This window comes from Alosa sapidissima, chromosome 11, assembly GCF_018492685.1.
Source record: "Alosa sapidissima isolate fAloSap1 chromosome 11, fAloSap1.pri, whole genome shotgun sequence".
Taxonomy (NCBI): domain Eukaryota; kingdom Metazoa; phylum Chordata; class Actinopteri; order Clupeiformes; family Clupeidae; genus Alosa; species Alosa sapidissima.
Genome location: NC_055967.1, coordinates 7,863,965 through 7,876,324, shown reverse-complemented (window position 1 = coordinate 7,876,324; position 12,360 = coordinate 7,863,965). Strand labels below are relative to the sequence as shown.

Genomic DNA, 12,360 nt, shown 5'->3' with positions numbered 1-12,360 from the left:
CCCCCCTTTCTTTTTCTCTCCCTCCTTCTCTCTCTCACTCTCTCTTTCTTTCAGCAGACAGGGCTGAGGCGTCTCCTCTCACCTGCTTTGAGCAGCACGATCTGGTCGTTCTGACACAGCTCCATGAAGCCGTCGATGCGCTTGGCGAACTCCACCACGTACTGGATGGCCTCTGTGATCTTGATGGCGCACAGCTGCCACATGACTTCTCGAGGCTGTCGGAGTGGAGAGGAGAAGAGAGAGGAGAGGAGAGGAGAGGAGGGGCACAGAAGAGAAGAGAGAGGAGAGGAGAGGAGAGGAGAGGAGAGAGGAGAGGAGGGGCACAGAAGAGAAGAGAGAGGAGAGGAGAGGAGAGGAGGGGCACAGAAGAAAAGTGGAGGGGGAGAGGAGGAAAGGAGAGGAGTGGGGGAAGGAGTGGGAGAGAGCAGGAGAGGAAGGGTGGGGTGTGGTGTGGTGGGACAGAGCAGGAGAGGAAGGGTGGGGTGTGGTGTGGTGGGAGAGAGGGGATTGTGAGTAAATCTGTATGCATCTGTGTTTCCACGGTTGTCATGTAATCATATGTCATTAACAGACAGTTGTCTGTTTCATCTGTGTCTCTTTCACAATCTTTGAAATAACATATCAAACTGCATATTTTTTAACAGATTACAAAATATCATACAGTATATCTTCTATGGAAAAGGGTGCAGTGATTGTTGCAGAAATGTGCTGATGTGAGCTGCATAGAGGGGAAGTTCTGGGGGTCATTTGCACTGGTCAATGTCTTCTACAGGGCAGTGGGCAGAGGTCCTTGTCCTGGGACTGTGTGGTGTGTGGAGGGCTATTCCAGAGCCTCTCTTACCTTGTTCTGGTAGCTCTCCATCTCCTCCTGAAGGAAGGTCTGCCAGGTCATTTGCTGGAGCTCCTCTCTCAGGTACTGACATGTCTCCATGTGGGACTTAGAGATGTTCTGGGCCAGGTGTTCTGGAATGGAACAAGGAACCGTGAGGCATGTGGAACACAGAAAAGGAGACCACATTCCGTCGGTCGTCTATTTGTGTTGGCTATTAGACACTGGCAATGTGTGTGTGTGTGTGTGTGTGTGTGTGTGTGTGTGTGTGTGTGTGTGTGTGTGTGTGTGTGTGTGTGTGTGTGTGTGTGTGTGTCTGTGTGTCTGTGTGTAAATTGTGTGTGAGCTGTGAACGCTCAAAGCTTTGAAGAGGAGATATCTAATTCAGTGATGACCGAAATCAACAGAGTGCTGTGAATGTGTGTGTGTGTGTGTGTGTTTCTGACTAAATGTACATTTGAATGTGTGCATTGTGCCATAAGCATTCCCTGAAACCTGTGTCACATTCTCATTTGACCAGATAAAAAGAAGGCACAAAACACACATATGGTACAAGGAAACTCAATCATTTTGAAAACACATCTGTTAAAAAGGAGTCCCCAAAGCACCCGGCGGAAGCTAAAAAAAATGATTTCCCCCGATGCGTGCCCTGCCAGATCCTGATTGGCCCTAATTAATGGAAACTAATTACAAAAAAGTGCCTCCTTTAATGAGTCTCTAAGATGAGTCTCCAACCTACTGCTATTTTAAGCCACCTTTGTGTCATTTGCCCCATGGTTGAGTTACCCCCTGTCACCCTCCCCCAATCCAACCCTCCTGGTGCCTCTCCCACCCCTGGCTTCTCTCCTTTCTCCCTCTCTCTCTCTCTCTCTCTCTCTCTCAATTTAATTCAAATCAAATTCAAATTGACTTCGCTGGCATAACAAAAAAAGCTTTTGAACTAGACGACACATCCCTGTCTCTCCTGGTCTGTGGGCGTAGTGTGGAGTGGTGTGGTGTGGTGTGGTGCCCTGTGACGTGTCTGATGTATGAGGGAGGTAGATCAGCCGCCCAGCGATCAGAGGGTCCCTGTACTGACAAGTCCTGCCCCTCTCGGATTCATGGAACAGCCCTAAACAGGATGCTATACTCTGATGACGACTACTCCTGATGAAATTATTAGCATCCCGCTAACAGCATTTGCTTGTGTGTGTGTGTGTGAGTGTGAGTGTGTGTGTGTGTGTGTGTGTGTGTGTGTGTGTGTGTGTGTGTGTGTGTGCACGTGTGTGTGTACGTGTGTGTGTGTGTGTGTGTGTGTGTGAGAGAGACGTGTAGTATAACAGACTTTGCCACTAGTTACATGTATATGCCCGGGTGTGTGAATTTTTGAACAGATTAATGACCATGTGTAGTGCAGCTATTTGCTATTTATTAGAGGCAGGTCATGCTTGTGTGTGTGTGTGTGTGTGTGTGTGTGTGTGTGTGTGTGTGTGTGTGTGTGTGTTGCCAGTGTGAAAGTGTGTACAGAGGAATGTGATTGGATGTAATGTATTATCTGCAAATGGATTCTAGAACCTGGGGAAGCACATTGACTGGGCTGTACATTTACTGTTGTTCAGTAGTGTGTAAATAAGTGCATTATGCACTATTTGTTATGTCCTAGTTTGTCTGTTTATGTTTGTTATGGCTGTTTACATTTATCCATCTATTATGTCTGTTATGTCTATTTCTGTCTAGTTCTGCACATTGATCTAGGAAAAATGCAATGTTATTCAGCTTCATTCAACAAATGTTATTTGTTGTAATATATCAAATTCACTTCTGGCTTTGAATACATAAGCAATCTATAAATGCAGAGCAATTCACCACACTCCATGCCAACTAAATGGAAGCTGCGGCTGACAACAAACCAAGTGCCCTTACCTAGCTCTGCCATGGAGACAGTGCCCTTACCTAGCTCTGCCATGGAGACAGTGGCCTTACCTAGCTCTGCCATGGAGACGGTGGCCTTACCTAGCTCTGCCATGGAGACGGTGGGCGAGCTCTCGCCGTTGGTGAACGAGCAGTAGGGGAAGAAGCCGGAGCCGGGCGTGAAGTCGCAGATGGGCTCGGGCTTGATGCCGTTGATGTCCAGGCCGGACTGGTCAGGCGAGGGCTGGATGTCCAGGTAGAAGCTGCTGACGGCCGAGTCGGGCTTGGCGCCATCCGGGGTGTGTCCGTCCATGTAGCCGCCGAGGTCGTCGTGGAGCTCGGTGAGGCCGTTGGCGGCCAGGCCGCCGTAGGTGGGCGTGAGGGGCTCGGCCTCGCCGGGCTGCTGCTGGTGCTCGCGCTGCTGCTGCTGCAGCCGGTGCTTCTGCACCTCCGCATACAGGCTGTCACGCTGCTTCTTGGACATGCGGCCGAACTTCACCGCTGTGGGGTGTGAGGTGTGCAGGTGTGTGTGTGTGTGTGTGTGTGTGTGTGTGTGGTGGGGGTGTGGTGGGGGGGTGGTGGGGGGGGGGAGAAGAATGAGAAAACGACAAACAAAAGAGTGGGTGCAAAGAGGAAGGGGAGAGGGTGGGAGAGGAGAGAGGGTGGTAGATGGACACAAAAACAGGAGGAGTGGGAGAAAAAAACAACAATTACGATCATGTCCTTGATCCTCGAAACTTATAACACATAAGGCAGGCAACACCACATTATGACAATCAAAGGAACTCAATTCAAAGTTGCTTTATTAGCATGACTGTAGGTACAGTGTTGCCAAAGCACAAAACAAAACAGCATAACAATTTTTACAGTAGGATTTAGAAAATTGACAACATGGAGGGGAACTCCCTTCATATTTTACACCATTATGTCCAAGGTCTGCCAAGCCTTCCTCTGTCTTCTCCCATTACACCCAACAACCAACCACAAAGGTGACTGTTGTTCTCAGTGACTGTAAAACCACTGTGTCTTATCCAAACCTAAGCATCCAGCATCCCTCCTAACCAGCAGTTCTCCCCTCAGGATGTGTGACTCCATAACAATCCTGTAGCTGAAGCTCTACAGCTCTCTCAGCCAAAGCAGGGTACTCATGGGGAATGGAGTCTTTATGTCTCTCAGGGGAGTGTCAGAGGAGTAATAGGCATAAAACAACACAGCAGAGAAACTGCTCTCTGTTGGGCAGGCAATCACAGGCAGGGCCTGACTGGAATAGAACAGGAGAATGAACATAAAGCATACATAACCACACACACACACACACACACACACACACACACACACACACACACACACAGTTCTAACATCCTTCAGCTCTCCTTCCTCTATTTTCGCTTGACTCTCAGAGAGCATATTTTTGTACATGCACGAATGTATGCATGTGTGTGTGTGTGTGTGTGTCTGTGTGTGTGTGTGTGTGTGTGTGTGTGTGTGTGTGTGCATGAGTGCGTGAGGGAGAGGCAGATGGGGATTGGTGTGGAGAGAAGTCAGAAGTCACCTTGCCTGTCCTGGTTGTGTGTGAGAGAGCAGCTGAAAGACTCAGAAGGCCTGGCCTGATTACAGCCTTCCTGTCACAGGCCACGGACACACGCACACACAGACATACACACGCACACACACACATATAACACACACACACACACACACGCACACTCGCGCACACACTCACAACTCGGTCAGAAGCCCAGCAGGGGTCTTGTCTAACACATACACACACGAATGGAGATCAAACACTTTCTCTTTCTCTCTTTCTCTCACACAGACATAAACAGGCACTCACATGTGCGCTCATACCTGGATATCTGCACAACAAAACACACACACTTGCAAAAAAGATGCAACAACACATACATGTTAAACAATTGAGCAGACACACAAAGTATATCTCTCTCTCACACACACATGCACACACACACACACATACACACACACACACACACACCTGTGCTCCTGTTAATGCTGCTCACCTGCGCTGCCTTTAATGAGCCATCCTAATGACCCTCATTTGATAAAAGCTACTTGCTGTCAGAGGGAGAGCCGGGAGTGTTTCCACGGCGCCTATCGCTACTGCCGCACCCCTGCCCAGCCCAGTCCAGCCCAGAGCTACACCCCCACCTCATCAGTCTAGTAGAAACCCAGTCCAGAACCACCCTCTGCGCAGCATCGGACTGGACCACAGATAAGGGCAGCTGAGACTTGAAAGGTCGGCAATCCAAAGCCCAACCAATAGGAAGTTATTTTATTGTATTAAAATATTTTCTGGTGTATAACTGAAACTGACACAGGTCAGGTACCTTTAGTTGAGCACCCAAATAAAGGAACGTTTTAAGGAAGGAACAGTGTACCAGACTTTGTGCTTTCTCTGTTCTACTGGACTACCAATGAGAACAACTTCACCCCACAGAGGAAGGGGTGCTACATACACGAGCTGACTCTAAAACAGATCTGGACTTCATCTGGACTGGATCAGCCTGTTCGGGCCTGATCCAGAACCTGTTGGTAAGCATCTGCTGATGGTAATGGACGTTCGTCTTAATCCCTCCTCTGTTTCCTCATCTCCTTCACCTCCTCCTAAATTCTGGACCTGTGGTTCTCTCAGCAGCACCGCCACTAGGGACGAGTCCCTAGACTCCATCTGGGTGTAACGCTAGCGTCTGCTGAGAGTGTAAGGCTAGCGTCTACTGAGAGTGTAACGCTAGCGTCTGCTGAGAGTGTAAGGCTAGCGTCTACTGAGACTGTAAGGCTAGCGTCTACTGAGAGTGTAACGCTAGCGTCTACTGAGAGTGTAACGCTAGCGTCTGCTGAGAGTGTAACGCTAGCGTCTGCTGAGAGTGTAACGCTAGCGTCTGCTGAGAGTGTCCTGTGCTCCTGCAGCATTTCTCTTTCATCTTCCCAGCTTCTGTCTCAAGCATTAACCTGCCCCTCCCTCTCTCCCTCCCTCCTTCCCTCCCTCCCCCTTTCTCTCTCACTTTTTCTCCCTCTCTCCATCTCTCTTCCTCCCTCTCTCTCTCTCACTTTCTCTCTCACTTTCTCCCTCTCTCTCTCTCCTTCCTCCAACTCCACCTGTGCCCTCCAGGCCTGGGCTCCCCTGCCGAAGGTGGAGCTGACCCGGGGAGCTCATCCTCTGGGCCACAGCCTCCTCTCTCCACCCCTCCCCTCCCTTTGCCTCTCCTCCCCCCATCCCTTCCTCTGGGGCTGGATACACACACACACTCACACACACACACATGTACACACACACACTTTCCATGGCACACACATGCACACAACACCCCTAGCTCAGACAGAACACACATGTGCACTACACACAAGCACACACATATATCCAATATCACACACATACAGTACACACACACATACACACACACACACACACACACTTTTAGTGACCCCGGCTGCGGGCCAACATTTCTCCCCTCCCACCCTCCCAGGGGTATACACACACACACACACACACACACACACACACACACTCACACACATACACACACACACACACACACACACACACTCACACTCACACTCACACACACACACACACACACACACACACACACACACTCACCGTCCCGTGACATGCCCACTGCCAGGCATTTCTGTAGCCTGCAGTGCTGGCAGCGGTTACGGCTGGTACGGTCAATCAGGCAGTTCTTCTGACGGGGACACGAGTACGCCGCATTGCTCTGCTGACTCCTCCTGAAGAAACCCTGCAGCACACGAAGGAGAGAGAGAGAGAGAGAGAGAGAGAGAGAGAGAGGAGAGAGAGAGAGAGAGAGAGAGAGAGAGAGAGAGAGAGAGAGAGAGAGAGGAGAGAGAGAGAGAGAGAGAGAGAGAGAGAGAGAGAGAGAGAGAGGAAAGGGGGGGGGGGGTGAAAAGAGATTAAAACATGTATGACAGGGAGAGAGATTGAGGAAAAGACAGAAGAGAATGGTAAAGAGAAGAGAGATGAAGGGAAAGGGAGAAGAGAGTCCAAGAGAAAGACAACAGGGAGGCAGAGGAGGGATGAAGAAGTCGGAGGTACACAGAAAGACAGAAACCGATAACATGTCGAGGAGAGGAACGCAGGAGGACCAAAGCAAATGCAGGAACAACAAAGAAGACTTTCATGTGCTTGAGATGCCCTGCAGAGTGACTGAGGCGGCCTAAGTGCAGAGTTGAATAGCTCAGGCCTTAGGCTCCCTTCTAAGGTCACGTAATCAGGAAACACACATTGTAACAAATAATGAATGACCGACACACAGACACACACACACACATACATGCACACACACACACACACACACACACACACACACACACACACACACACGAGCATTTCCAGGACAAAGCCACCATGTCCCTCAGTCTGATCGCTTAACAGTGACGTCCTACTCTTCTGTCTGGAGCAGGAGGCGGCAGATGCCTCTGTAGCATCCATCACTCACAAACACGCCGTGCCACACGGCCAAGCTGTGCCACCACCGCGCCGTTCTCCTCCTCGCCGGCGGAGTGTATTGAGCCCGACGGCTGTTATTGTCGATAATGATGAAAGCCTCGCGCGGCCTGTGGCGTTGAGTGGCGCGAGGCGCGCCTGCAACAGTGGCTCAGCTTCGGGGTCTTTGATCGACGGCCCACACTCGCATCGAGGCTCCTCATCTTTTTTACACTTAATGAATTGATTCCAGCACGCCATTAACACACACACACACACCCCTCCACCACTCCACACACATATGTCTTAATTAGTTGCTCATTGGCTGTTTAATTACAAGAAAACAGCTGACAGCTGCCAAGTTGCCTTTCTAATGGCAGCCATTATGAAAGTGGGGGTAGGACTGGCGGTGACAAGCAGGCCTCCTTAATAATGCGGTGATTTATGGTCTGGGCCAGTGTATTCGCACATATCATTAAATGCCTCTCTGCCTGAAGTAATTAGCAATCATTAAAGATACATTTCAGCAGTTTATTCGGTGACCGTGCGCGTCTCTCCCGGAACGCTGTGTTGGCGTAGCCCCTCGCATCGACGGGCGAATGTGTGGAAACACGGAGCCTGTCGCTCTACGCCGATGCTGCTTCGCCCGCAGCACCACCCGTCTGCTGCTTTACTAATGGCTGAACCACTGACAAGCAGGCAGCAAAGACACGAGAAGCCTGCTATGATGAACACATAAAAAAAAACTTCCTGCGCTACCGAAAAAAAAAAAAGCAATGGCGTGGTTGTTTATCGCTTTGAGATGGCAACAAAAAGATAAGATAGGGATGTTGGCTGGGGGTTGAGGTTTGCATGTGTGGTGGGGGGGGAGTGTGACACACCGCAGCCAAAAGTTGCTAACGATCTGCCATAATTCAAAGTGCTCGGCTTGTGATGATTTATTTCAGGAGAAGCCAGTTGCAGCGCATGAACATGAACACGGTAAAAGTGAAAAAGGTATGACAAAGGAAGCCCCCGCGGGCACAAAGGATAGACCTACTCGACGAAATCACTTTTCCTCAGTAGTTGTGGTGGTCTTATAATGTGTGGCCAAAACTACTAGGACCAATTTTAATAATTGTGTTTCTGATGTGTTTACAGATTCTTTTTGTCCTTCCCTTAACAGCCTTTCTCAGCACAGCACCAGAAAATAACAACCATCCCGCCGTTTCTAAAGAGATGAAACTCCAAAAGATTTTTCTGTATGATTCTCTGTGTCTTGTTTCTCTTTTGTCTCTCGCTTCTTTCCACACTCTTTTTTTGCCCTCAGAAACACAGACATTCACACACACACACACACACACACACACACACACACACACACACACACACACACACACACACACACACACACACACACACAGTGTTTGAAGCCTTACCTTGCAGCCCTCACATGTTATCACCCCATAATGGATGCCTGATGATTTGTCTCCACAGATCTTGCAAGGAATAATTTCAATTTGAGCTGCAGAGAGAAAAAAGGGAGAAGAAGAAAAGAGATTTAGATTTCTGTTTTTCTGTTTTCTTTTTTCTCTCACTCTCATTCAAGCACACACGCAGACACAAGCACACACCGACACACACACACACACACACACACACACACACACACACGGCGCGCGCACACACACAAAAACACACACACACAATAGCGCTGTCACTAGTCACATCAGCACACCTCCGCTGCCTGCGCAAGCACATGAAACAGACCCTGAGCTTCAAACACACCTCACCCACTGGCTCATCCTAAGGCCTCTCTTTTCTGCGTGCAAATAAAGAAAAAAAGAAGATGGTAGAAAAAAAAAAGAAAAAAAAAGAAACCGGCACTTTTTTAACACAGCCAGAAAACAGTGGAGGCCGTGTTCAACTCAGGGTCCCCACTCGACCTTGTGGTGTCAACTTGCATCGCAAACAAACTCTCCAGAACACACACACATCTGCATTATAATCACAAGATCAGACACACACACACACACACACACACAGACACACACACACACACACACACACACACACACACACACCAACAGTACACACATACACTCAGGCACACAACACACACACACACAGCCAAGTGCAGACCTCACCGCACCAATAAAAAAAGATGGAGTGCAACAACAACAGAAGGCCCGCTCTTAACCACACAAGCAGTGGCAGTTCTCTTCTCCTGGCAGCAGTAAAAGCCAGTGTGCCAGAGTGGAGCTTTTCCTCACTCCTCTCCCTTTTGACCCTGAAGCCACATGAGCCACAAACCCCAGCAGGAGGTCAGCAGGCGACCCGGTTCCCCTGGGGTCCCGCTGGGAGAGGAGAAGGCCGGAGCGGAGTAGAGAGGAGCTCAGCGGAGCCGGCTCCAACATCACAACTCCACCACAGGCCTCCGCGGGGGCTACTGATGTAATTAAGGGTCCCTGATGACTGCAGGCATTTGAGGGGGAGAGAGAGAGAGAGAGAGAGAGAGGGGGGAGTGGAGAGAGAGTATAGGATAAAAAGAACTGAGAGAGAGACAGCGTGAGAAAGAGAGAGAATGTGTGTCTGCATGTTGGGTGTGTGTATTGTGTGTGTGTGTGTGTGTGTGAGAGCTCTTCCCCTCAGGGACACACACAGCACTGAGGCTAGCAGAAGAGAGGCTGTAGCCGCTGGTCTCACCGATGGGGCTTAATCATGCACACACACACACACACACACACACACACACACACCACACTCAACACACACACACACACACACATACCACACCACACACATTGCAGGAGATTGCCGGATTGATTGTGTTTTAGCAGATGGTGAGAAACTCAGCAGGACAACCCAGCAACATCATAAATAGATGAACCAATCCCCTGTCGGGCCAGTGACCCCTCTAACCCTGCCCATATACACACAATCCTGTCTGTGTCGTCTTCACCAAAGCAGAGGTGCAGTAAACCACCACAGCTCTCTGTTCTGTGGACCTGCAGCTGTTGAGCTGGTTACAGGGACTAGTGCATGCCTCTACAGTCATTTTGCACGGACTAGTGCATGCCTCTACAGTCATTTTGCACGGACTAGTCTGGAATTAATTGCCACATGAACTCTCTGTGAAAACGCCATTTCAGGACGGTGTGCGGCTGGGGCCACTTAATATCATCTGGATAATGTCACTTGTCCCCTCAGTGGGCCCCAGGGACTTCTTCAGACTTCTTCCTGAGACTCCAGCACCATAGCAGCCACCCCCCCCCCCCCCACCCCCCAACCTGTTCCCTCCCAGCCACTGCTACTGCCTGTCACAATAGCGCCCCCTCACAAGGAGCATCTCTGTGTAGCGGCATCCCTGGTGCCTGTGAACACAGCCCTGGCTCTCATTTTTCATTAGGCCAACAAAGGAACACGGTGACCCCCGGAGGGCCGAGGAAAAACAAAAAAAAACACAAACCAAAACAAACAAACAAACAAACAAACACAACAAACAAAAAAATAACAGCACCTGATGCAGCCTCCTGTCCGAGAGAGGAGCTGGCTGAGAACTCTCTGTGTTGCCTCTACACACCACTAAGGTACAGCCCTTAATTAGCTGACTAATTAAAGCTGTTCGCCGACTGATTAGAATGCTCCCTGATATCTCTCTGGAGAGGCTGATTATCATCATTATTCCTCATCATCTTCAAAAATCTTGTATGGATTATTTTTTTATTAGTGCTAAAGTCCCCCCCTCCCTCCCATCTCTCTCTCCTCCTCTTCCCCCTCTCTCGCTCTCTGAAATATGGATTTGATCTCCGTGTGTGTGTGTGTGTGTGTGTGTGTGTGTGTGTGTGTGTGTGTGTGTGTGTGTGTGTGTGTGTGTGTGTGTGTACGCGCGAGGTGGGCAGCGCCCTCTCCATTGTTTGTTGTTGTGTTCCTCCCCGCGTGAGCGTAGCCGGCGCACTGTGCTTCTACTCCTTTAGCATTTTCAGCCTCATTACTTACATAATTTGTTCTGACATGCGCCCACAACAACTGAAGCGTGCTGTAATTAAGGCTGGCTGCGGCTGTGGTTCGGAGAGGGGAGCGGGAGAGAGAGAGAGAGAGAGAGAGAGAGAGAGATAGAGAGATAGAGAGAGAGAGAGAGAGAGAGGAGAGAGAGAGAGAGAGAGAAGGAGAGAGAGAGAGAGAGAGAGAGAGAGAGAGAGAGAGAGAGAGAGAGAGAGAGAGAGAGAGAGAGAGAGAGCAAGAGCAGAAAGAGCGGGGCAGGGGGAACGCCGTGTGTGGCTGTGTCTGGACGTGTGTGTGAGTTTGTGCAAGGAGTCACTGGCGCACTGGCAGGCCCCGGGCAGCAGGTGGCACTGCAGGGCCGTGGCTGTGGCTGTGGCTGTCTGACTCGCTCGCTTGCCCTGCCTCGGCGTGCCACGCTGGAAGTTGTGGTGGCGGTGCTGAGGCTGCTGCCTTGAGTTCCTCCAGCCCTCTCCAGCTAAGCCTACCAGGGCCAGGGCTGCAGATCTGGCAGCCCCAGAAAATGGGGGAGCCAGGCTGCTGCTGGGCTGGGTCATTCTTAGCACTGCAGCATCGGTGAACCATGCCCCCAGGGGGAGCAGGCTAAGAGCAATGGCCGCTGTGCCGCCTCTCTCTCTCTCCGCCCTTCTCTCTCCTACTATCCTCCTTTTGCTCTGTCTCTCTTTGTCTCTGGGGCTTGTAGGCAGCTGCTGTGCATGAGGTGAGGGCTACAGAGGGTGCACTCAGTCAGCAGTCTTCAGGAGACATGAATCATACACACACACACACACACACACATGCACACATACATCTACTCACACCTTCCCACTGCCATTAAAATGAGGAGGGAGAAAGGCTCAGGGAGGAGAGTAAAGGAAAACATCCCTTTGTATCCAGCTGGGCTGAGCAGCAGGGCTCTCTCACTCGGGACCACAGCAGCGGCCTGGGCCTTGTCTGAGTACTGAGTAGAAGCCCATCACAGATTAAAACTTAAACCCGTCTCCTGCTCTAAGACCCCTTACGTGAAGGAGAGGAGAGGAGAGAGGGAGGGAGGGAGGGAGAGAGGAGAGAGTGGAGAGAGCGATGGAGCTGCTTGGATATGCAGAGCGGCTTCGGTGCAGAGAGCCTCCTGGGAGAGGTCATCAAACCCATGAGCTCAGGGCCTTAAGCACCTCGGATCTGACAGTCAATACGC

The 12,360-nt window shown here is 50.4% G+C and overlaps 1 protein-coding gene across 1 annotated transcript in view; it reads right to left on the bottom strand.

Annotated features, from left to right (window-relative positions):
* Positions 1-11,722, bottom strand: part of roraa (RAR-related orphan receptor A, paralog a) — a 22,033-nt gene extending 10,311 nt beyond the window's left edge. Inside the window, exons 1-6 of the mRNA XM_042110465.1 lie at positions 11,485-11,722; positions 8,603-8,694; positions 6,339-6,480; positions 2,822-3,220; positions 842-963; positions 83-215 (exon numbers count right to left, since the gene is read on the bottom strand). Coding sequence (XP_041966399.1) covers positions 83-215; positions 842-963; positions 2,822-3,220; positions 6,339-6,480; positions 8,603-8,694; positions 11,485-11,722 — 1,126 coding nt within the window. The remainder of the gene's footprint in view (positions 1-82; positions 216-841; positions 964-2,821; positions 3,221-6,338; positions 6,481-8,602; positions 8,695-11,484) is intronic.
* Positions 11,723-12,360: the final 638 nt, after the last annotated feature.